This window comes from Anopheles bellator, chromosome 1 (assembly GCF_943735745.2).
Source record: "Anopheles bellator chromosome 1, idAnoBellAS_SP24_06.2, whole genome shotgun sequence".
Taxonomy (NCBI): Eukaryota; Metazoa; Arthropoda; class Insecta; order Diptera; family Culicidae; genus Anopheles; species Anopheles bellator.
Genome location: NC_071285.1, coordinates 45,738,834 through 45,762,303, shown reverse-complemented (window position 1 = coordinate 45,762,303; position 23,470 = coordinate 45,738,834). Strand labels below are relative to the sequence as shown.

Below are 23,470 nucleotides of genomic sequence, written 5' to 3'. Positions count from 1 at the left end.
TCACGCGGAAATATCCTACCCAGAAAATCACACCGATTTCTCACTATTACCAGCCACAGGGCACAAGCAGACTAACTAGATTAACCAACCTCACACTTACGGTTCAAGTTCAAACAGAGAACAGAGCGAATGACAACCTATTCCGGCCAGAGACCCGACAGAAGTGAACGAATGGACGGGTGCGTTACGCTCTCATAGCCAACAGGGCAGAAAAGCAACTACCGGCGACACTCACACCAATGCTAGCGAATAGAAAAACGCATCGTTGCTGCAAGCCAACCGGAAGTTCTCCAGCGAATCGATTAAACGTGTACAGGGCGCGCGTTCTTTCAACAATTTGAGTAATTTGTTCGTCGTGCATTTCACCACATTTGATCACTTGCCGCAGAAGGAGATTGCTCTTCGATCAACAATTTCGTCACATTTGTACATGGGAAATCATGTCCTCGTTTTGTTTGTTTTTTGAGCCGATTTTTTATCTTATCGTCGTCATTTGCACTCACTTTGATCAAGAAAAAAAGAGAAAAATTAAGAAATTACGGCTTTGAAAAAGCAACAACGGAAGATAGTTAAGCTTTAAATGTCGACTGAACACTAAGCTAACTTTAAATCTATCAAAAAATGCCATCATGTTATGGTAAAACACGCGACTTCGGTAAGTTTGAATTGTTTTCATATCGAAACGCTCTTTCGATTTCCGCAGTTTCACAGTTCACTAAGATTTCGTCGCGATTCTAGTGACAAAATTAAACGATAAACATTTTTCCCATTGAGAACCAGTTAAAAAGGGCAAAAGAAGATGCATATTTAACTCTCCTCGTTTCAGTGTTTCGGTATCAAACGTTCGAAAAACTTTGCAAGATTTTCGATCATATGGTTTTGCCTTTCAAGCCAGCAAATGTCGGTGGCGAACTGTGCGTTTCTGGGCACTCAGTTTGCGTTTCTGTTTCATCGATTCCATCCAAACCAGCTGTCAACGATCCGTTGCAAGCTCCTTCGTTACCGGTAAGTTTGTAAACAAAATACCATCTTCTTACTCACGAAATCACGCTGGTTTGTTTTATTGCGCCGTTTAATTTTAGCAACAAGTGTTTGGCGCTTTTTATACCGACAACAGTAACAGTGCGCCCGCCAGGATGAACATGTTCGATGCGAATATGCGTAAAGTGAGCGATAGCCTCAACAACACTGTTCAATTGGCCGCAGAGTACGGGGATGAATGTGAGTGGTTGCCTATGCGCCCATACCAAAAATCTGATTCCATGTTTTACCTCCTTACAGCGCTCAAGGAACTGAAACAATATTCAGAGTTGGCCGAAAAGCTGTGTGAAATCGAAAGTCTCATGAGCACACACCGGAAAGCAATCACCGAGGCCGCACGGGAGCAAACGGTGGAAGCTTTTGATAGGGTAGGTAATCTTTTGATTCTTCACCTGATACCAACATTATAACGCACTCCTCACTACCGGCAGACTTATGACGCCCATACTAACAAAAAGAACCCTTATTATAAGGGACACAAGCGTTACAAAACATTCGTGCAGTACGCAAAACCCCTGCTCGATCCATCGCTCGAAGGAGGTGACCAACAAGAGGCCGACGAAGACGATGATTTGATCATAGAAAATGATGACAGTAACATGATCGACCCAATAACGAAGCGTCCTCTGGAGGTCCCGGTGAGGAACAGGCAGTGCAACCACGTGTATGAAAAAGATGTCATCGAAGACATGCTCAAGAAGAATGCAAATACACGATGCCCGGTTGTGGGGTGTCCTGAGCCAAATTTCATACAGCCAAAATTGCTAGTTGTCGACAGAAACTTACAGCAAAAATTGCAACGCCTAAATATGAATGCTTAAATGATACTAAACAATGGATTGCCACCGGTTTCGATTTTGTTACTGTTAAAATTAACTAATAAATGATAAATGTTACGAATAAAACAAATTATCACCTATACATTGTGTGGTTGGGCGATCTGAATGGCAGCTATGCGTTGCGTGACTAAAAAATAGAGCTAAACATTTGCTCAGCTGGCACTAGGCTTAACAATCACTAGCAAAACCCCACCATCCGCAGCGCACACTAACGCATCTGTGCCCAAATTCACCTTGGTCAAGGAAAATTCTAACGGTAGTCTCGTAGTAAAGGGGGCCTATTACAATCATGTATGTTCTCTCCATCCATTTTTATGAGCGTCCATTGTGCAGTCATTTGATCAATCTTGCGATTGTCGCGACACGCTCAGTACTACACCACGTACCACCATGGCCGAAGAGAATTGTTTTCTTGTTTCGACTTTACACTGCCAGTGCTGTGCCGAGACGTTAGGGTAGTATACCTGTGAGCGCTGCGCTGTGTTCAGCAGAGTTTGTTGAAAATGTCCAACAGAGAATAAAAGCCTGCCCGAAAGCCGCACCTTGTGTTAATAGTAATCAGGCACCGTAGATAAAAGTGATCCGATAAGACTGTGACAATTCCGCCTCAGGCGACGTGATAAGAACGAAGTACGGGTCTGAAATTTTTGCGCGCTAAACACGAATCAAAATTACGTATTCTATTTCAAATTGAAACCCTGAACGTGGCAGAACGGTGCGCTTTTTTGCTGATAAAGTGTTGCGTGGTTCATGGGAGCACTCGAGCGTGAAAGTTGAAAAAGAGAAAGTTTCTAGTGGCGTTCGGCAGAACCGGCTTCAATCTATACCGAGCAGTGCCAAATAAATAGACTGGTGAAATAAAAAGCTTGAAGTTTTGTTCATTCAAACGAGTGTGGTTTTGCGACAAGCGTTTTCACCAACCAAGAGCAGTCCAATGTGTTATGGAGCCGTGCCAACCTTAGACCAGGAGGGATACCCTCGAAGGGAAGAAACTGCCAACTTTCAGATAATCAGGTAAGAATATGTAGATAGTAGAATCGTGTGTGGTACTTTTCAAGGCCCTGCATTCATTCGTTGATAATAAAATAACTGCTACCTTGACGATACGTAACACAACGGGGGTCGGATCTTGGCAAATTTTTATATTCGGCCTAGACTCACCAGTTTAACTGATAAAGCTAATAGGTGCCTTCTGTGGCGCCTTCCGATGCTCGGTGAACGCAAAATGTAGCACTGTTCGAACAGCATAAATGTTTATTTAACTTATGTTTGATGTACGCAACAAAAACCAAACGATCTAACTGATCGTTCCTGGCTAAGATGGTACACCGAAAAGGAGAACACTTTCATTCGTTTCTCACGCATCGATACACCGAGTTACCTTAGCCAGTGCCAGCGCTACGAGGGCTTGCAGGAAGAAAAAGAAGATGATTTATTTTAAACATGTCACACTTCGCGAAGCGACCGCAGATCCCTGGCAAAAATTAATCTATTATTTTGAAACCTTTAAAAGGGGTTATTTTTTGTCCAGCATTGCGCGTAATTCAAAGCTTTTATTTCATTGAAATACTGTTCATAATTTTTACTTAAAACACTGCATTTTTGCCAACTTTAATGTTGATCTCAAGGCTCGGTGAAAGTTCTAAAGTACTAGATTATAAAAATGATCAGAGGCGTTGCGTACCGATCACGACGATCGGCGGTGTAACAGCGTGGTAGTGCAGTGATCCTATCAAACAAATCCAATGGGACGAGTAATTGCGTCGGATTGAGCCGTATTCTCTGTGAGCTCTTTTTTGCCGGAGACGGCCCGTCTTTTGGTGGAAACACAATGCCATCGAAATACGGTTGCTTTGCTGCGCGTACAATGATTTATTTTCAGTTCAATTTCGGAACCCGCCACGCCGGTTCAGGGCGGATGCTGGCGCACTCAAGGCAGCACGTGCTTAATTCCGGGACTGCTTGGGGGAAATCACTGCTCTTTTGGTACTGTGGCTGTGGTACTTTTCGTACAACCAACAGTGTCTTCTAAAGAATGTAAAACCTTACCAAACGAAATAAATTTTGGAACTGTGAACAAACACGGATATGATACACGGATTAGCATATGATAAAACTTGTTCTCTAAAGTCCACGTCATTCCTGAACTTGTCGTGCCGAAAAGAATGTGTTCGCAAGCGTGTTCTAGTGGTGTTAATCAATCACCTGGCTGATCGGTGATCGAACACAGTATGAAAACAGCGTGTCGTCACTAAATTCGCTTATCACTGTAACACAATCGGCTATACAACCGGCTAATTTTATAATTCCTGATAACGTTTCGACGAACAATGTGCCGTGCATGCCAAAGTGTTTACTAAACTCTCGGACTTTGGGCCAATCGGTTTATTTGAAATACTAATCGGTCTCACTCATAATTGAGTTTAGTAAATATGGGTTTCATAACTCTGTAGCAGCAATTTCGAACATACATCACAGATTCAGTGAAATACGTTTAGTTGTTGTCACCGAGTTCAAGGTTACGATCCGGTCGTTCACCGCAGTTCTAAACGAGAGCTACGTGCCAACCGGTTTATTTGAAATACTAAAAAATATTGCCATTTAACACGTAAAGTTTCGCCGCGTTCCCATTTTAGGAATCCGTCACGGACGCTATCTGCCGTTACCCGATCGGTCCTACCCCAGGTACGGCTATTTCGTTTATCGGCGGCAATTGTTTCTGGATCGACGGGGACCGCGACTAGCACCCAAACCACTAGAAGACAGCCAAACACTGCGCCGACCAACTAACCGGCGAATGTCGATCGTCGGGTGGGCCGCCTACATCTGGTCGCTTATCTCCGGTGAGCATCGTTGTCGACCGAACCAGCATTCGTCTTTCCTCTAGCAACCTGCCCACTCCCCGTTAGCTCCTCCGAACATAAAAACAATAAAATCCATGACACTCATACACAGTCCCGTCTAAACCTTTAACCTACCCGAATCCATCGCCGGACCAAGGCGGCCAAACGCACAAGGTTCGGTGGGTACTCACTACGACCCTCCGAAAGCATCACGCCGACCCACACGGCGCTGCTTTATCTGCTCCGGCACGAGGACGACGAGGGGATGCGCGATTCAAATGTAAACGGCAGACTGCGTGTTTTTGCCGAAGCTCTTGATAGTATTACATTCATTTTCCGACCCAAAATGTTTTGCCAGCCAACACACACAAGTATCATTTTACTGGAATAAACTGCACTTCTGCCACTACCAACCCACGGTCAGTCCCGCCAACGTTTCGTAGACTCGCGTATATAAGAACCGCAGCGCCATGTACTATCTCAGCAGACGCGTACTCATTATGTTGGCGTGCAGTAGTGTAGTGATCATCACAGTGGTCTTTTTTACCGCTTACGGGGCGTACGGAGCGCCGTCGTCCGCGGAGGACTTCTCGGCCGAACAGGAGTCAGATTTCCTAATCGGTGACCGACAACTGCAGCAAGTAGTCGTGGTGAGTGCAGATCGCGAGGGACGCCAGTGAAATGGGGACTGAAAAATCCATTCCATTTTTCCCAACAGTTTTTCCGGCACGGTCAGCGCACACCGGCAGATACTTACCCGAACGATCCTTATCTCAACTACACCTTCGAGCCATACGATTGGGGTCAGCTGACTAATGAAGGAAAATTCTCGCTGTACAGTGAGATTGGGCAGTGGCTGCGCGATCGCTACGGAAGCTTCGTGGGTCCTTATCGCGCGAAAAATGTGCACGTGCAAACGACGGGCGTCTCGAGGACTCAGATGTCGATGCAGATAGTGCTGGCCGGACTGTTCCCACCGGACGACTCCGCGTTACAGTGGAACCGAAACCTGAATTGGCAACCGATACCCTATTTTAGCGAACCGCTCGATAAGGACACGGTAGGTTGCCACGGTAGACACGGGGTGGTCCCAGGGTTAATGGGTCTCTGTTCGCACCACTAGCTGTTGCTCGTGCGAGTTTCGTGCCGGCGATACGCAGAGGCTATACAGGAAGTTTTCAAGCTGCCCGAAGTCGTGAAGCTCATGAGTGATAACCAACAACTGTACCAGAATCTCACCGATCTTACCGGCATGCAGATTGCCACACCGGATGACGTGCAGTCACTGTTCAGTACGCTAAAGGCAGAGGTAACACTAGCCCACAAGCGCGAATCATTCACATTAGAGACGAATGAATGGGACTTTTTGTGTTTTGCAGTCGGATTTTGGTCTTGAGCTCCCAGCGTGGACCAAGGAGTACTATCCGGATCGATTGTTGCCGCTGACAAAGAAAAGCTACTCCCTAAACGTCTACACCGATGAGATGAAACGACTCAAGGGTGGTCCGTTTCTGCGGAAAACACTGGACGAATGGGATACGTTGATTGCCAATCCGAGCGGTGCACACGAAAAGCTTCTGCTCTACGCGGGACACGATTCAACGGTCGTCAATCTGCTGTCAGCGTTCCAGGTGTGGAACGAGAAGGTTCTACCCGATTACGGAGTCATGGGCATACTGGAACTCTACCGTGACGTTGGAACCGGACAGTACAGTGTTGTCGTTAGCCGGAAGCAGCTTGGAAAGCGCGTAAAACGACTAACCATCCCCGGGTGTACGCTGTTCTGTCCGATCGCAAAGCTGAAAACGGTGCTGCATGCAACCATACCTACCGACTGGACGACAGAGTGTGTGGCCAAAGATCCCGACACTGTCGAACCGCCACCGTCAGGGCCGTGACCGCGGGTAATCGGTGCTCGAATTTGTGGAATCGAACAAGATATGGAAGAATTTAACCTTAAATCCCTCGCAGTGCGAACGTGTTTAGTTTTAACAAGCCAACATCAAACATCGAAAGAGCATTCTTTTTTTCATTTCAAAAATACACAAGTGAACTATTTTAATTTCAATTTACCACTTGAACAATTCATAAAATCAAACCATCATGCCGCAACTCCGCACCGGCGGCGGAACGAACGTCGAACGGCGCCCTCGCCGTTTCCCTACCAATCGTCGCTGGTGTTGAACGTTTTGCGGGCTCTCTTCACCGTCGTCCAGCCGCCTGCACCGTCGGCATCGTCATTGCGTTCACCCGCTGCCCACACGAGGCCCCCATCGGTTTCCCCTATTTTTTTGCCTTTTTCTTCTCTTTCTTTTTCCGCGTTGGTGTTGGCGCGCTTCGCAGCACCGGCGTTGCTCTCTCCCTGGCTTCCTGTTCCACCACTACCCGAATCGTTTCGTCGTCGTTTAAATCCAAGGCGCTAAAACAAAGCAGAACGATCGGTGCACAAGATTAGTATCCCTTGGTTGGGGACGCTTTCGCGTGTTTGTGTGATCGAAGAAGGAAGTTATATACTTGCAGTTTCATTTCCATGAACTGAGCGAAGCTGTGCACACTGAACCCGCTATGGTAGCCGATCGTTTTCAGCACCAAGCTGGACGCGATCCGGTTGTGCAGCGATACGAAGGCCGACGTATTGTTCAGCCAGCTGATGTGCACCGAACCGAACGGCTTAAACTTGGCCATAATTTCCCCGGTGCGCCAGGTATCCGGAAATGTGACGTAGAATATATGATCACGCGAGTGGGTGGCTGTGGAACGAAAAACAGAATAGCTTATGTTTGCCACGGCTCGAAGTGCGCGGCTCCTTACGCTCTTTCCCATTGAGATTAATGTAATTGTTGTCCACCAGTCGCGCAATGAAGATCCTACAACGGATTAGAATGTTTATCAAAAAGCATGATAAATCACTACACATTATTCTGTATCGCACAAACCTGTTCATGTATTGCTTCAATGTGGAATTTTTGGTGAGGTTTTCCAGGTCCACCTTGAAGCGGCTAACGAGCCCCAAAAAGCAAAGCCCCGTAAGGTACGCATCGTATCCCGCTTCGTGCTGCTTCTGATCTTCTCCGGTGTACTGATGATTTGGCAGCTCGGAAGTGACCGTCGGTATTGAAAATGGCTCCTTGCTCACCGCTTCGTAGACGTGTGCCAGGATTGACGAATTGACGTTCACCTTGATTTCTGCGTTCGTGCACAGGTACTTGGTATCGAGCAATCTGCGAGATGGGAAGTTGTTTGGCGTTTCAATTTACATACAGCAGAAATGTTCTTAACACTCACAGAGGAAAGATTTCCTTTGTCAGCTTCTTAAACTCCTTGTAGTCCGTTGGGAGGGGCTTGAAGAACTGCCGGATAGTGTAGAGCAGATCCAGCAATATGTTGTGACCGATGACTAGCTTGCGTGCCTTCGATAGCTCCTGCAGCACCAACGACAGGCCGATGGTGTTCTGCAACTCTTCGTTCTCCTGTGCAATGCGCTTCTCCTCGAATGCCTTTTCTTGCTCGGGCGATCGTTTCCGCTCCACCTTAATGCATTTATGGTTGTTCTCCAGCGTTATCGTCGAGGTAGATACTTGCTGCTGGAAGCGATGTTCGATCATCTGGTAGATTAGCTTGCGCTGAAATCCGTTGCGGTTATCCACGATAAGTTCCGCATCGTCCGACTTCAAAAATGCTTCTATTTTTGCAGCCGTTTCGTCAATCTGCTCCTGATGTTCCGCCGGCACTGGCACCATGTTGACTTCCGACTCAGCGCCTTCAGGGTTGCCGTCGGCTGCCGCTTGTAATGCGGCAGCCCGGGTCGCTTGTCGCTCCTTCAAGTCCGAACGCAGCCGCTCCGCTTCGGCTTCGTTGGCGAACGAGAGACCCTCCCGGAACAGTTTGTTAAAGTCGAATCCATGATCGGCCAGAAACCGAAGGCTTTCACCCTGGCAGCTGAACACGCTGGTCCGGTTTTTCGGGTAGCAATAGAAATTATAGCACTTGTACGTTAGCCGTGGTGAGCCCTCGGACGCCGGTTCGACGCGGAACGCGCACAAACCGAACTGAACGATGATGTAGTGTGGACTCGCTTCGATCGTCTTCTGGTACACCTCTTCCGGTGTATCAAAAGGAAAAATAAGCCGGTCCGACGCTAGGCCAGTGAACTCACAGTCGAAGGCAAAGAAGGACGCATTTTGGATCGCCTCGAGAATCGCGGGCAGCTGTTCCGCGAAGTCTGCAAACAAAACAAAACGAATGGTAATGCTTGGAACCTGCGTTGTTTCCCGCTACAGCAACGTGTCTGTTGTTTCGCTGATCAAATGAGGATTGAATCTTACTTTTCGTTGTGACTTCCATTGAAGAAAAGCTAGGTGTAGATTAGAAAGAAGTTAAACCGCGCGTTTCAGAGCCTCAAATTGTTTAGTTTACATACGGGGGGCAGAAGTGTTGCCAAAACCAAAAAATATTGTCTCGCCGTTGTAGAGCGCGAATGTCGAGCAGGATAAATTTTCTTAGAATTACTATAATTTTTTCAAACACAAATTGCTGTTAAACAATGCCTTAAATAGTTGGAAAGCTTTAATGGAAAAGTTCACAACAATCCAGTAATCACCGTGTTGATCATCTAGGCCTCTCTGTTTTCATCGCAGTAGGCTCATCGTGGGTTACACAACAAAACAACCTTCCTTTTCTCGCATCTAATGTCAAACTCGGAATATTGCTCCAAAACACGGGCCGCAGATGGAATCCTGTTGAAATCGAAAAGATCTGCAAATTCTCGTCTATAAATTGGGTCGTACAACATAAGCCGTGTTAGGGCAGTGCTCGTGTGATATGGTTGTTGGTGCTTTTCTAGTCTAACCGTAGTGCAATACCAAATTTAGCACAACCTGTCGTGTGTGTGCAGCTCAATCGCCATGCGATTTCCGACCTTCCTTAAATCGCTGCTCCTCGGCGTTCCTGTTGGCGTGACGCTACTCGACGCGGTTGGTTATGTAGCTCGCGTCGAAGGTATTTCAATGCAACCCACTCTCAACCCGGACGCCGCTGTCACGGATTATGTGTTCCTTTCGCGCTGGGCGGTACGAAATATGGACGTGCAGCGGGGCGATGTCATTTCTCTGATTTCACCCAAAGATCCCAGTCAGAAGATTATCAAGCGCGTTGTCGCACTTCAGGGAGACGTGATCGCCACGCTAGGATACAAAGTACCGTACGTTAAGATACCGGAAGGACATTGCTGGGTCGAAGGGGATAATACAGGTATGCCGACGAAATACAACTCCCCCCGTCAAGTTACTGAGTATTGCTCTTTGCGATTGTAGGCAACTCTTTAGATTCGGCAACATTTGGTCCAGTTTCGCTTGGATTGGTAACGGCCCGAGCGGTTCACATTGTTTGGCCTCCGTCGCGGTGGCAACATCTTCCTTCGACTGTGCCGAAAACGAGAGTTCCCATATCGCTGGGTAAACGATCGACAGCCGATGGCAATAATGGCTCAAGCAATAGTCACACGGCTAGAAGCAGCAGCAACAATAATGCTTCTTCCATTGTTACTCCTTAAACGAGACAAACCGACTGAAAGCTATATCCTATAATTCTCTTGTAGTAAAATTCCCCTATCTCTATAACAAAAGATTCTGTATATTAACTAAAGTTCGCACTGTCGCAAAACCGTGGAACGTTTTTTGAGTAAAAATTGAGAAAATTGGTTTGAACTGAAGATGGGCCAGTTTAAATTCCATCCAATCGACGTGCCCCAGACTCCGGTGGTATTTCTGTAGCCACTGTCGAAGCACTGACATCATTTCGCCGACACGCGGCGAAATGCTGTCAGTCTCACTTCGTCAAACACATGGCAGCGCGCGGAGAAACATTCGTAAATATTTACACTATGGTAAAGCGCGTATATTCACTTCAACTGGTGAGAAATGTTAATGTTCTGCCCTACTTGTGGTAATTTGCTGCTCGTGGAAGAAGGTACTGATTCGTTACGCTTCTCCTGTAACACGTGCCCGTATATATGTAAGATAAAGCGGAAAATTACAAGCCGCATTTACCCGAAGCTGAAGGTAAGGAAGGTCGGGTGCGTACGTAGCTGCTCGCTATCGAATGCTTATCTTTTTTTGCAGGAAGTTGATCATGTAATGGGCGGATCTGCTGCCTGGGAAAACGTGGATTCAACCAGTACCGTGTGCCCAGCGTGCTCTCATAAGCTTGCGTACTACATGCAGATCCAAACTCGATCCGCTGACGAGCCGATGACAACGTTTTACAAGTGCTGCAAACAAACCTGTGGTCATCTGTGGCGTGAATAGGCGCAAAAGTTCTCTTGCATATTGATAAATTTATTCTTTATTGCCCCAACTAGTGATGAGCATTGTGCGGCAAACTATCGCTAAGTTATTAGTACAGAAATCCATTCAAGGAAGCACGGTCCGTTCAAAGATGAATGGGTTCATAAAAATCGAGGAACCGGGTACAGATACGGCACCGGTCATACCGATCTCCAACAATGTCGCGATTCGCCAGGCTGCTAACCTGCTCGAATCCGGCCAAGTGATTGCCCTGCCGACCGATACCGTTTATGGTTTAGCTTGCAGTGCCAATAATCCAGCCGCCATCCAGCAACTGTACGCTATCAAAGGGCGGCACGGACAAAAGCCTGTGGCAATATGCGTTGCTGACTTTGACGACCTACGCTACTGGGGGCAGGCGGACCATCTTTCGGACAAGCTTCTGCAGCAACTGTTGCCCGGCGCAGTCACCATTGTGGTTCGAAAGTCGTCTCATTTGGACAATCCTTTCCTGAACCCTGGCGTCGAAAAGATTGGCATTCGAATACCAGACTTCAAGTTCATCCGGGACGTATCGCGTGCGTTTCGTTACCCGATTGCACTAACGAGTGCCAACAAGAGCGCATGCCAAAGCACACTGAATGTGCACGAGTTCCAGTGCCTGTGGTCCAGCTTGGGGGCCGTTTTCGATGGTGGGCAGTTGGGCCTATCGGAGGAACAACGTGCGGCATCAACGGTGATCGACTTATCGGAGGCCGAGTCGTACCGCTTGATACGGGCTGGAGTAGCTGCGGAACACACCAAGCGAGTTGTGGAAAAATTTAATTTCTTTGCCAACCATTAACTTTATACGTTCGTCTGTGGGAACGGTGGTTCAAATAAAGCAACATCTGTGTTCGCATGATTGAAGTTTTATCGTAACACGGGCAATTATATTCTAATGGCGTGCCAGATGTGCAGATTGCGATAAAGAGGATTCGCTTCGACGCTCGTTCAGTTCGTATTGTGTTAGTGTTCGGGTAGGTTTGAAACCCAAGAACTGATTTCATCGATTCCATCATGTATTTTGTCACATGTCTTCAAAACATCATTTTACTTCGAATCCCCGTTGTAAATAACGTCTACTTTGATCGGTTCTTCAAACTTTGACGTTATCTGTCGCGCGAGTCAGCAAGAACAGAATGAGTTTTCCGCAAAGCAGTCGTGTCAGTTGAAAGAGAACGCGGACCAATCAGCGATCGCCAACAAAACAGGATTGCTGCTACCGGCGAAACCATGCACTAGCAAGAGCGAGAGGGAACCATCGTTCCGCGGGCCAGCCAACGAAAGGTCGCTCACACCGCCGGGCATTATTCGGCATTGGACTGGTTTGGTGTGCGAACGGAAAAGTTGCGGCTGAAATTGCGCTGGGAACTCCATATTCCACTTCCCGTCCTCCATCATTATTCATCCGATAAAGGTGTGTGATTTCTGCTCCCCTTCCTAGGCTTAACTCTGTACGTCGGCTGATCAGTTTTGGGCCACGTAATTCGTTGGTTTCCTGGTTGTGCTGGAAATAATCGAAACTAGAGTTTTATCGGGAAACTTTTTTACCTTTTTCTGTTAGAACTGATTCCAACGGAAGTATGTCTCGCCGGGTTCTACTGTGCTTGTGTGCCCTGGTGGCCGCGGCCTTCGCCGGCGAAGCCGATGTTCTCGAATTGACCGATAGTGATTTCTCGACGCGCGTCGCCGAGACGGAAACCACCCTTGTGATGTTCTACGCCCCATGGTATGTAAAAAGTCTGGAAAATGTGTTCCGGACGAAATCCGGATCCGGAATGGAAAGCACAGTGCATCAGAACCTAGGCAACGATTATGTAGCATAGTGCGCTTTTATAGAATCTTCCTGAGTGTCCCTGTTTCGCGTTTTCTAGGTGCGGACACTGCAAGAAACTGAAACCGGAGTACGCCAAGGCGGCCGAGCTGCTACGTGGCGAAGATCCTCCGATTGCACTGGCCAAGGTGGACTGCACGGAAGGGGGTAAGGACACGTGCAACAAGTTCAGCGTCAGCGGCTACCCCACGCTGAAAGTGTTCAAGAACGGTGAGGTGTCCCAGGAGTTTAACGGACCCCGGGAAGCTAACGGTATTGCAAAGTACATGAAATCGATCGTTGGCCCTGCCTCAAAGGATCTGCTGACGCTGGAGGCGTTCGATGCTTTCCTGAAAGTGCAAGAAACGTCGCTGGTCGGCTTTTTCAAGAAGGAGTCGGATCTAAAGGGTGTGTTCCTCAAGTACGCCGATAGCCAGCGCGAACGTCTACGCTTTGGCCACAGCAGCGTACCGGCGGTGCTCGAGAAGCAGGGAGAAACCGATGGCGTCTATCTTTTCCGTGCCCGTCAGCTGGCGAACAAGTTTGAACCGGACTTTGTCAAGTTCGAGGGCAGTAATAAGCAGGAGTTGGCTGATTTTGTCAAGGCCAACTTCCACGGATTGGCCGGAGTGCGTACACGCGACTCTTCGAGCGATTTCAAAAACCCACTCGTGGTCGTGTACTACGCAGTGGACTATGTGAAGAACCCGAAAGGCACCAACTACTGGCGCAACCGAGTGCTGAAGGTGGCGAAGGAATTCGTGGGTCGCGTCAACTTTGCCGTCAGCTCGAAGGACGACTTCCAGCACGAGCTGAACGAGTACGGATACGATTACACCGGCGACAAGCCCCTGGTGTTGGCCCGCGATGCCAAGAACCAGAAGTTCATCATGAAGGACGAGTTCTCTGTCGAAAATTTGCAAGCGTTCGCCACCGAGCTGGATGAGGGTTCGCTCGAGCCGTACGTGAAATCGGAACCGGTGCCGGAAAGCAACGACGGACCGGTGAAGGTGGCTGTGGCCAAGAACTTTGAAGAAGTCGTCGTAAACAATGGTGTCGATACGTTGGTCGAATTTTACGCCCCGTGGTGCGGCCACTGCAAGAAGCTCACGCCAACACTCGAGGAGCTTGGCACGAAGCTAAAGGACGAGGATGTGTCCATCGTGAAGATGGACGCTACGGCCAACGATGTGGCGCCAGAGTTTGAGGTGCGCGGTTTCCCGACTCTCTACTGGATGCCCAAGGACGCCAAGAGCAACCCACTCCGCTACGAAGGTGGTCGGGAGGTTGACGATTTCGTAAAGTACATCGCCAAACACGCCACGAGCGAGCTGAAGGGCTTCGACCGCTCCGGTAACGCCAAGAAAACTGAACTGTAATCTCCTACCCGGATCGGCCTCGAGAGTGCTTACCGGCATTCCAGACTGTCCTCCTTTTTGGCTTTGGTTGGAGTTACTAACGAAACATGGGATCAGCAACAGCGTTTCCTGGCTGTCGATGTTGTCCCATTGCGAAAGATCTGTCTGTTGGTAATGTCCTTCATTGTCACATAAATTTCTCATTATGCAACTATACGTTTTTCATGATTGCGCTGTTTGAGTTCGATGCTAAATTCAAACTTAGCACTTAATGCTATCAGTACCATGGCCAACGTGATTTCTCCCTAGACTTCCTATCACTCCTACTCTTCGGACACAACACCGAACTTTCCTTTTTGCGATCAAATTGAGCGAACAATCTTAGGGTTCCGATTCTCCGAAGAACACCCGTGTTTGGAGAAGAGGTTGTTTGTTTGTAAAGTTTTAAGAGTCTTTGGGCCTTAGGCCCTTTCGCCTCTCAGGAGAAGAGGTGGTTGGCACCGCTAGCAGGGAACTGCATTTAAATGATCGAAGTCGGTTTCGAACACTTTCCATTATCCCTCGGTGAACAGAAACAGTCATTTACAAGACAAAACAGTGGAGAAAACATACGAAAAGTCTACAAACGTTCTGAGGTGATCGACAAATGTTTTAGTTGTAGGCAATACAGTTAGTGCTTTTCCATTCTTCTTATCCAGAAATTAAACTGAGTTGTGAATGATCATTTTTTCGAATGAATAAAGAAGAAACAAAATGATGAGGATCGTTTCTATTTTATACCGAATGTAGGTGTGGGGTCAGAGGGCGATTGATAACGTTCGAACATTGCGGCTGATTAGAACGAATTACAGTCGAAAAACTTACCATTAGCAAGAAGACATCTTTAACACCAGGCCTAATTTCGATGCACGCCTTATCATTTTTGTGAACCTTTGCATTTTCTTTCATCATTCCATTCTTCATTGAATCTAAGCTTTTTTACTGTCTCCCTTAAACCGATTCGGTCGAGTAACTTGCTGACTGGTTAGAAAATGAAACACGACGCATGAACCATTGCAACACAATTGTTAAGTCAACAAGCCTCGCAATGTTTATGCTCATTACTTATATGTCAGCTTCCTGCCTCGGGCCGTGTGGTGTATGGTAAGTTGCAGCAAGAATGGGTCAAAGCTGGCCTAAGCCCTAAGTCTGCTGAAGTTAGTGTATGCAAAACGATATTGTTTTGAATTAGTTTTATTTGCCGTTTCTAGTACATGCCTTCATTGAGTGGTTGATGCAGAAATTTTACCAAACAGCGACCCAAACAGCTCATCTTTCGCTTCGTCCGTCCACTCGTAGTCCGGTACTGGGGCCATGAAATTGACCAACTTATTGTGCACCACGTATCTGAGAAAGAAGTAGAAAACAAGTGTTTTAAATATTAATATACAGCCGAAACTATTTGGCGTATATGGTTGTGGCGTACCGAATTTTTCGTCCCTTGGTCGCGCGCGTGTCGACATTCTTTTTCATTTTGCTTCGCAGTTTCTGCAATTCCACCAACTTGTTCGCTATCTCCTGTGGGCTATCGGTGGTATTAGTTTTGTATTCTATAAGCTCCCGCAGCAGCTGATGGTAGAAATCGGAATCGTCGTATATTTCCCCATCATAAACGGGGGTTTCCGCCTGGTCCGGGAGGGTTGCGTTACCTTGCGCACTTTTTGTTTCAACCGTCTTGATTTCTTCAAGACGTCCAAGTAATTTGTGACCTCCGCGATACAGTTGCGTTTTCCGCACTAGCTCCTCCCGGTTTATGAGACTGTCTTCGATTTTCTTCAGCACCGACACCGACTGCTTCTGATTCCGCACACTAGCGGCAATTTTCGTACGGTCGTGCCATTTCAACAGGACGCTATTCCTATATTCGGCCATATCGTTTGTTCGGCTGGCGATGCACTTTTCGTACTCCTGCATCGTGGCACGTTTCGCGTTGGACGAGCCGGTGCTCGACGATGACTTCCTCTTCGAACCACTTTTGAGTAAATTCTTTGTTTCCGCGAATCCTTCGAACAGTTTCTCCTGAAGCGAAAGAAGGGCATCTAGGGCCTCAGTGATGGACTTCGTCGCTTGGTTGGCCTTCTTCCGAAACTGGTCACTATCGGTGCAGAATTTTTCGAATGAGACACCCGCGGGTAAGCTGTTGGCCGATACCAAACACGGTTGCACTTTGATGCGCATCTCCAGCATCCGTTCCCACAACTTCAGCTGGTTTTGTACGGCCAAACCTTTTCCTATCGCTTCCTGGCGATTTTCATCCGTGATCAGCTTAGTCCTTTGTTCGCTCGGTTCCTTCGGTTGTGTGTAGCCGTGTACTGTTTCGTCTTCGTCGTGTGATTCTTCCGTGTGTTCCTCCGAATTCGATTCCGACTCCTCATCGCCGTCCGATTCATCTGACCCTTGTTCGTCGCTAGAAGGTTGTTTTATAAAGAGAATAGACTTTCGTTTCTCTTTAGTGGGTGCTACACTTTCATCATCGACCTCGCCGTCATCGAAATCATCGTCATCACTGTCCTCATCAAAGTCGTCTCCTCCATCCTCATCGCTGGCCCCTTCTTCTCCGAAAGCTTCCTTTCGCGACGAGATGGCTCCTTCATACTTCTGGTCGATATCCTCGAGAAACTTGATGTTCCGCTTGCGAATCTCACTCAGTGCGGAACTGCGTTCCGGGCCGTCCGGCACTTCATCAAATTCACTGAACTTGGGTGCGGCTTCATCCCCGGACTCATCAGAACCCGAGCCAGCATCGGGGATAAACAGTTTGCTTATCTTGTCCGAGAGTGTTATTGGCTTTTTCGCCATTCTAGTTTTTAGCTTTGTATTATTTGAAAATAAACCTAAATTCGCTGCTGGACGAAAGCATGTAGAACAATGCGGGCACATGTGTTTTGTTTGGGTTCACTGTTTGACGGCTCCATGACAGGATCTCTGCTTCTACATCAACTCACCAAGCGTCGCGTGGATGCTTTTTATTTCTGAGCGCTAATTTTTAATGCACTTCGATGCCGTATAAAGATAAAAATCTACCGGACATTGGATAGAGGAAAAAGCTCGCATGCTGTCGCCAAAAAACCGCATTATTTCAGATGGTAACAATATATTCGTATGCGTAGTTGATTCCGCAGCCTGATCGCCCTTGTTTACGTTTTGGCTGATGTTTTAGTTCCAGTTTCTGACACATTTCTGAGAACGTAGTTGAACAGGAAATTGCTCATTATTGCCTGTTATTGCATTGTTATTGCTTGTATTGCCTTTCATTGTGTAAAGTTTGTAAATCGTGACGAAATGTCGGCGGAGGAATTCGTTCGTCGGCTAAGAGACGATATTGTGGATACTACACGTAAAATGGTCGAAGATGGAACCGCGTCAACATCTAACCAAAGTAGTTCCGTCGATGAGCGTGGAAAGGGGAAGATGAAAAAGCAACCCATGGAATTTATTCCACTGGAGCTGGAGGAAAGCTACCGAGATAAGCCGATCGTGGCAAGGGGCAGTGAGTGTGAAGACGATGAGCCTCCTCCGCCGGGAACACCAGATTTGAAGCAAGTCGAGAGGAAACGGAAGAATGATTCTGAACGGAAAGAAACTTCCAAGGATAAGGAAAAAAAGAAGAAAGAACCCAATACTAAGAATGGTGCAATGGGCGAAAACGAAGCAAAGGAAGCTTCCAAGGGTAAGGAAAAATCGCAGAAAGAAGTCAAGAGCAAGAACGGTGCGCGGGACGAAAAGGATGGCGAAAAGAAGCTGGCCGAACTGAAGGGAATGATAAAAAATGTGAGGTCTCAGATCGTTGAACTAAAACAGTCCACTGTCCCCAACGCGAAAAACAGGTCCAAGGCGACTTCGATTTCGTCTGCCGATGACCAAAAGGTTAGCAAAAAACTACCACACTCCAGCGCCGACTCTTTTAGTCGTTCCGATTTGGATGAAGAGCGGAAGCTCAAGGAAGAGAAACGTGCTGCAAAGCAACAAAAACGCACCCAAATCAAGGCGGAAAGGAAAATGCAAAAGAACACGGCGAACCAGATTCTACCGGAGCCGAAAAGCACCGTACAGACGAGTAAAAACATCGAAATGGACGATCTCCCTCACGAGCACCAGTTGCTGTTGACGTTGTTCATGTTGAGCTCCAAGGGACGTTCGAAGTTTATCGAGAATCTGGGTCTAGAGTTCGGCTTGCTTCAGCCGCACCCCGTCAAAAAGCACGTGGTGCTGGTGAATGAAAATCACCGTAAGGTTTCCGAAGAACTGTTTGCGGCAGGGTTAAAATACATCACAAACTTGAAAAGCACAAAACAGAATAACGATTCCGCGGAGCTTGGGTCGCAGGTTGGCCAGAAGAAAACGAAGACAGCCGGACAGAGAACGTTCGCGTATCAGGTTAGCTACCTGTTGAATAATGGAAAGCAACAGCCAGTGGAAGAGTATAAACCCGAGCTGATACTCAAGGAAGATTCCTCGACTGACCTAGATTCATTCGTGGCTAGTCTGGTAACCAACGGCACTGGTTACCTGGTGGAAGGCCTTCTGCGCGTTAATTCTCGCAACAATGCTCAAGCGTTTGTCGACGATCCGCACCGAAAAGCGAATATTTACATACATTCCATCGCCCTTCGGCAGTGCGCCATGGATGGTGATCGGGTGCGAGTTTTCGTGATGAATCGATCAGCACAGGCACCTCCGACGGATAAACTGGTCCCGCCAACGTCGGATACGGATGTGAAGAGAAACACAGATGTGAGTCTCTCGGAAGACACGATGCCCGTTGAATCCACCGATGAGCTGGAGTCCGCTGAGTTCAAAAACAATTTTGGGTTCGTGGTGGCTATTCTGGAAAAACGTCACAAACGGCAGTGCGTGGGAAAGTTCCTACCGTTGTCAGCCGGTAAGAAGCACTATCGAATGTTTGCACCACGCGACATGCGTATTCCACCGATGAAAGTTTTACAACACGATCTACCGAACGCCTTCCTCGAACCGAACGGTGGTGGTGCCGGTGATGCTGATGTCATCGATCCAAACGACGTTATCTATCAGGCGGAAATCGTCGAATGGCATGATGAAGTACCGGTCGGCACAATTCTTCGACCGATCGGCAAGTGCGACTCGCTGGAGGTAGAAAATGAGGCCATCCTCGTCGAGTACAATCTGGACGTGACGCCCTACGAGGATAGCATTCTGGCGCAGCTGCCACCACTGCCGTACCGCATCCCGGAGGAGGAACTAGTCCGACGAGAGGATCTAAGGGGCGAGTGTGTCTTCACGATTGATCCAGCCACGGCCCGTGATCTGGACGATGCCCTCAGCTGCAAAGTGCTGTCGGATGGAAACTACGAAATCGTTGTTCACATCTCCGACGTGACGTATTTCTTGCACGAGAGGTCCGATTTGGATGAGCTGGTAAAGCTACGTGCTACTTCCATCTACATGGTTGATGCGGTACACCACATGCTTCCGAAGCAATTGTGCAACACCTGTTCGTTGCTACCGGGCCAGGACAAGCTGGCGTTCTCGGTTATCTGGACGATACGTCCGGACGATGCCAGCGTGCTGAGCACCAGATTCACGCGCAGCGTGATTAACTCGTGCGCCCAACTTTCCTACGAGCATGCCCAGCTGATGCTGGACAATGCAAGCGGCGCCTTAGACGAGGAACGGCTGCCAGAGATTCTGCATGGCCACACGGCGAGTGGATTGCGTGATATCGTCAATCGCCTACAGTCGATCGCGGTGCAAATCAGGAAGCGTCGAATGGACGATGGTTGCCTGAAGATCAACCAACCGAAGCTAACGTTCCGGCTCGATCCTGCCACCGGTCGGCCACTTGACTATGGCGTGTATCAGTTGCGCGCGAGCAACGAAATGATCGAAGACTTTATGCTGCTGGCCAACATGTCCGTGGCAGAAAAAATTAGTTCTTCGTTTCCGGCCATTTCGTTGTTGCGCAATCACCGACCCCCGGCGGGAAACATGATGAAACAGCTTGCCCGTAATCTTGGCGTTCTTGGGCACACGTTCGCGTTCCACAGCTCCAAGGCGATACGTGAATCGATGGAGGCGATCATCGATTCCGCCGAGCATCCGGACGCCGCCAGCAGTGTGCTGAATGTGCTGTTATCGAAACCGATGACCCGCGCCAATTATTTCTGCTCATCGTTCTCCGATTCGCCCCAGGATCATGAACATTTCGCACTGGCCGCTCAAATGTACACGCACTTCACCAGCCCCATTCGGCGGTACGCCGATTGTCTGGTTCATCGTGTTTTGGCCGCCAGCATTGAGGTCGGTGAGGTGCCGCAACGCTCTCCGGACGAACTGCAGCGATTGGCTTCGATCTGCAACGAAAAGAAGTACAACGCGAAGCTGGCAGGCGATGCCAGTTCACAGCTGTACTTCCGCCACTGGCTGCGAATGGTCGGTGAGCACGAAACGATGGCTGCCGTGATGGGGTGTTCGCCTCAGTCCATCGACCTGGTCCTGATCCACACGGGCATTGCGGTCCGGGTAGGAACGAAGGTGAGATCGGTCGTGAGTCTATTGCGAGTATTTGATCTTTTGATTTGCATTTTCGCATTGTTTTATTTCCAGAAATTGTCCGCTACATCATCAATTGTAGTTAAACCGATGGAACCAGTGGATAGTTTTTTGTTGGTTCCGAAGGACACATCCATCCCTTCGCTTGTGCTAAAGCTGTTTGCGAAAGTTCGTGTTACGATCAAAGTCGTCAATGATGCGATTGTCGTGACATCGGTGCTTCCCATCGTTGCTGCGCCGTCTTCAACGCACGATTCAAACACAACGGAGGAAGTCCTCACTGAGAAGACGGTAACGGATTTGTGTGACGATATGGCGTCAGCTAGGGTGTACTGAAATTAAGCGAATTTCAATTCCCTCATATATGATTGTTCTTTTCTATTTACCAATACTTTGCACCCCCATTTTATTATTTCTTTAAACCACTAAACTATTCAAAACAGCAGTAGATTTTCACAAAAAAGTAGAAAACAGCAAAAAAAATCTTTACTTGACTATAAAATTGTAAGTGATGCTTGTGCAAGTCAATACAGAGCGGTCCATCCGCTATCTAGGGGGAAAATGGAATTTTAAATGAAGCGGACATGAGAAAGAAAAAACATTTGCCGCCTTAAATTCAAATATGTGTGAAGAACTGAACATTACAGTTAAAACGCCGCCTTGTTCCCGCAGCCACGCTGGACAAAAATTCACCTGAATTGGCAACACTGCTGTCACAGCGTCAAAGCTTGCGAGGATAGAGTGAATACTCGCAGTCCAGTAATAAAAAAGTAACAGCAGCAACAGCAACAGCAGCGCAACCGTGAACGGTAAAACGGTACACAAAGTGATAATTTATTTGTAGTTTCTGTGTTTCTTCCGTGTGGCGGCCCACCCATTGATTCGAAGCGCCAATCAATACCGTGAGTTCGTTGGTTGGCCACCGCCTTCGGCCACCGACTGCTTCCGGGAACGGGTTGTTTTCGTGGCGAAGTGGGAGTCCTCGAATCCACTCTTTGCCCACTGTACTTCCGATCGTGTAGTGCCGTTGAAGGCAATGCGCCGTGAAAGTTGCCGTGCCCGGTGAGGGGGAAGAAAGTTAGACAAAGCTGGCCACTATAGCGCAACTAGGGATTCATTTCTGCTTACGCAGCGAGAGTTTGTCGTGTAGCACCGGGCTCGTTCCGAGGCATATGCACCATCATCAGATGCCGTCATCATCGGTAAAGCCCTCAGTAGATAACGGGACTCTTATCGTGCTGGCGGTGGAAAGTAGTGTACTAAAATAATCCGCGGGTTCGGTGCCGTAGGTGCTACTGGTAGAAGTGGTGTTTGGTTCGATTCAAGCGATCAGCAGATCCACTCGCGAGCGAAGTGTTGTGTTTCTGTGAACATAATGTGATGCTAAGATTTATTCTCCTCCTTGAATCGGTGAGGCTTGTGCGAGATCAATCGGAAACGACGGCGCACGGCGTTGGTGTGTGTATTGTGCGGCTCTCAATGTCGCAGCGTAACACAAATTATCATCTGCCAGCAAGCAAACAGGAGCGAAACGGAGCCGAAGCGTGGAATGAAAACCGATCGTCAGATGGTTCAGCAGTCAGAAGTGATTCAGCATATTCGCCATCCGTACCCAGAAGAAATGGTTTTCTACAAAAGTAGCTCAGCGCTGTCGTCTAGTGACCCGCATAGGGAAGGATTGTTGCGAAACGCTCCCAGCCAACAGCGGTGCGTTTCGGACATCACCAACACAACACCGCAGCGGATGACGGCCAACTATGTTTGTTGATTTCCCTTCCAATCATACTATCCCTGATTCAATCCCCCGGTGCTCTAGGGGACAGGGGAAACTGCGAGATTGGCAGGGCCCGCTTTAATCCTGCTGTGTGTAGTTGTGTGCCATTTCCCCGCCCAGAAAACCACAAGCACAACAAACAAATGACGTTGTGATGCGTGAATACGTACGATACAACAGAGCAGAAACCCCACCGAGAGTGTACACACAGTCCCACCAGTTTGGCGTAATTCAGGAAGGGATCGTGATCGACTCATGAATGTACGATCTCATTGTGATCTAGTGAGCCGCCATCGCCACCGCCATAGCCGACTGTGGTACACTCTCTCTCTTGCAATGTGAAATGTGGAATCTATCACGACGCCAAGTGTGGATGAAGAAGAAAAAATGCGCTGAAGTAAATACTACGCGCCTTCGGAATGCGGCGCCTAGCGTTTGATGGGCTGTGAAAGATCTCACGTGTGTTTGTGCCTGCGTGTAGCACCCGTTTGGTGGCCATGGGAGCGTATGTGCGTACTGTTCGGAAAGTCGAACGAGGCACAATATGAATGACACAAAGAACACGAAGCATAAAACAAAAACAGGAACAGTTGAAGGACATCTGAAATTGAAAGACCGGTTGTCGAATTTTCGTATTTTCATTCATTTTTCTTCCCGACTTCATTGACTGGGCGGCATGGTTTTGTTTTGCTCGTTTTGCTTTTCTTTGGAACCAGTTATGCGTTCGCTTACTATTTTTCTGTTTTATGCAACTTTCCGTACGCAGAACGTTTTTTTTGTGGTGTGACGATTATCACCCTCTTGGAACCATCGGATACTTTTTAAATTTATTTACATGCATGCGTCCCCAATAATTGAAACAGTGCATTCAGTCCACAAGCATTGAAAGGATTTTAAACGGAGGTG

At 47.9% G+C, this 23,470-nt stretch overlaps 10 protein-coding genes across 13 annotated transcripts in view; 7 read left to right on the top strand and 3 right to left on the bottom strand.

The window, feature by feature from the left end:
- LOC131205868 (elongation factor 1-alpha) overlaps positions 1 to 198 on the bottom strand; it is a 3,174-nt gene extending 2,976 nt beyond the window's left edge. The window contains exon 1 of one of the 2 annotated variants that reach the window (XM_058198155.1): positions 101 to 198. The gene's annotated coding sequence lies outside the window, so the exon portion shown is untranslated. Of the gene's footprint in view, positions 1 to 89 lie in introns of both variants that reach the window. The other variant, XM_058198156.1, reaches the window with a different exon arrangement.
- A 767-nt stretch (positions 199 to 965) lies between these two features.
- Positions 966 to 1,997, top strand: LOC131216575 (E3 SUMO-protein ligase NSE2-like). Its single transcript, XM_058211103.1, has 4 exons — positions 966 to 1,005; positions 1,083 to 1,221; positions 1,282 to 1,409; positions 1,473 to 1,997. The coding sequence occupies exons 2-4, from the start codon at positions 1,137 to 1,139 to the stop codon at positions 1,860 to 1,862; spliced, it is 603 nt and encodes a 200-aa protein (XP_058067086.1). The 5' UTR covers positions 966 to 1,005; positions 1,083 to 1,136; the 3' UTR covers positions 1,863 to 1,997.
- A 333-nt stretch (positions 1,998 to 2,330) lies between these two features.
- LOC131205977 (venom acid phosphatase Acph-1-like) lies at positions 2,331 to 6,764 on the top strand. 2 transcript variants are annotated; one of them, XM_058198308.1, is made up of 6 exons: positions 2,331 to 2,894; positions 4,517 to 4,723; positions 4,836 to 5,373; positions 5,442 to 5,783; positions 5,847 to 6,032; positions 6,103 to 6,764. In XM_058198308.1, exons 3-6 carry the CDS (start codon positions 5,194 to 5,196, stop codon positions 6,619 to 6,621), a joined length of 1,227 nt encoding a protein of 408 aa, XP_058054291.1. In that variant the 5' UTR covers positions 2,331 to 2,894; positions 4,517 to 4,723; positions 4,836 to 5,193; the 3' UTR covers positions 6,622 to 6,764. The 2 variants fall into 2 exon arrangements, with proteins under 2 accessions (XP_058054291.1, XP_058054290.1); XM_058198307.1 differs by lacking the exon at positions 2,331 to 2,894 and adding an exon at positions 3,794 to 3,866 and having other exon boundaries at positions 4,517 to 5,373.
- On the bottom strand, positions 6,741 to 9,121 carry LOC131205976 (poly(A)-specific ribonuclease PARN-like). The gene is made up of 6 exons (XM_058198306.1): positions 9,049 to 9,121; positions 8,009 to 8,945; positions 7,660 to 7,944; positions 7,535 to 7,590; positions 7,238 to 7,473; positions 6,741 to 7,142 (listed from the first exon to the last, which is right to left on the bottom strand). The coding sequence occupies exons 1-6, from the start codon at positions 9,065 to 9,067 to the stop codon at positions 6,885 to 6,887; spliced, it is 1,791 nt and encodes a 596-aa protein (XP_058054289.1). The 5' UTR covers positions 9,068 to 9,121; the 3' UTR covers positions 6,741 to 6,884.
- Positions 9,122 to 9,432: 311 nt separating this feature from the next.
- LOC131206280 (mitochondrial inner membrane protease subunit 2) lies at positions 9,433 to 10,384 on the top strand. Its single transcript, XM_058198778.1, has 2 exons — positions 9,433 to 9,973; positions 10,036 to 10,384. The coding sequence occupies exons 1-2, from the start codon at positions 9,628 to 9,630 to the stop codon at positions 10,272 to 10,274; spliced, it is 585 nt and encodes a 194-aa protein (XP_058054761.1). The 5' UTR covers positions 9,433 to 9,627; the 3' UTR covers positions 10,275 to 10,384.
- Positions 10,385 to 10,483: 99 nt separating this feature from the next.
- Positions 10,484 to 11,048, top strand: LOC131206282 (DNA-directed RNA polymerase III subunit RPC10). The gene is made up of 2 exons (XM_058198779.1): positions 10,484 to 10,782; positions 10,843 to 11,048. Exons 1-2 carry the CDS (start codon positions 10,642 to 10,644, stop codon positions 11,026 to 11,028), a joined length of 327 nt encoding a protein of 108 aa, XP_058054762.1. The 5' UTR covers positions 10,484 to 10,641; the 3' UTR covers positions 11,029 to 11,048.
- Positions 11,049 to 11,083: 35 nt separating this feature from the next.
- LOC131206279 (threonylcarbamoyl-AMP synthase) lies at positions 11,084 to 11,898 on the top strand. Its single transcript, XM_058198777.1, has one exon. It carries the CDS (start codon positions 11,084 to 11,086, stop codon positions 11,849 to 11,851), a length of 768 nt encoding a protein of 255 aa, XP_058054760.1. The 3' UTR covers positions 11,852 to 11,898.
- A 438-nt stretch (positions 11,899 to 12,336) lies between these two features.
- On the top strand, positions 12,337 to 14,969 carry LOC131206278 (protein disulfide-isomerase A3). 2 transcript variants are annotated; one of them, XR_009156788.1, is made up of 4 exons: positions 12,337 to 12,466; positions 12,614 to 12,778; positions 12,924 to 14,645; positions 14,711 to 14,969. XR_009156788.1 is itself a non-coding variant. In XM_058198776.1 (3 exons), the coding sequence occupies exons 2-3, from the start codon at positions 12,633 to 12,635 to the stop codon at positions 14,239 to 14,241; spliced, it is 1,464 nt and encodes a 487-aa protein (XP_058054759.1). In that variant the 5' UTR covers positions 12,337 to 12,466; positions 12,614 to 12,632; the 3' UTR covers positions 14,242 to 14,969. The 2 variants fall into 2 exon arrangements, 1 of the variants encoding a protein (XP_058054759.1); XM_058198776.1 differs by having other exon boundaries at positions 12,924 to 14,969.
- Positions 14,970 to 15,465: 496 nt separating this feature from the next.
- On the bottom strand, positions 15,466 to 17,126 carry LOC131216057 (protein Aatf). Its single transcript, XM_058210456.1, has 2 exons — positions 15,686 to 17,126; positions 15,466 to 15,606 (listed from the first exon to the last, which is right to left on the bottom strand). The coding sequence occupies exons 1-2, from the start codon at positions 17,056 to 17,058 to the stop codon at positions 15,480 to 15,482; spliced, it is 1,500 nt and encodes a 499-aa protein (XP_058066439.1). The 5' UTR covers positions 17,059 to 17,126; the 3' UTR covers positions 15,466 to 15,479.
- Positions 17,127 to 17,541: 415 nt separating this feature from the next.
- On the top strand, positions 17,542 to 21,292 carry LOC131210153 (DIS3-like exonuclease 2). Its single transcript, XM_058203361.1, has 2 exons — positions 17,542 to 20,772; positions 20,845 to 21,292. The coding sequence occupies exons 1-2, from the start codon at positions 17,542 to 17,544 to the stop codon at positions 21,124 to 21,126; spliced, it is 3,513 nt and encodes a 1,170-aa protein (XP_058059344.1). The 3' UTR covers positions 21,127 to 21,292.
- Positions 21,293 to 23,470: the final 2,178 nt, after the last annotated feature.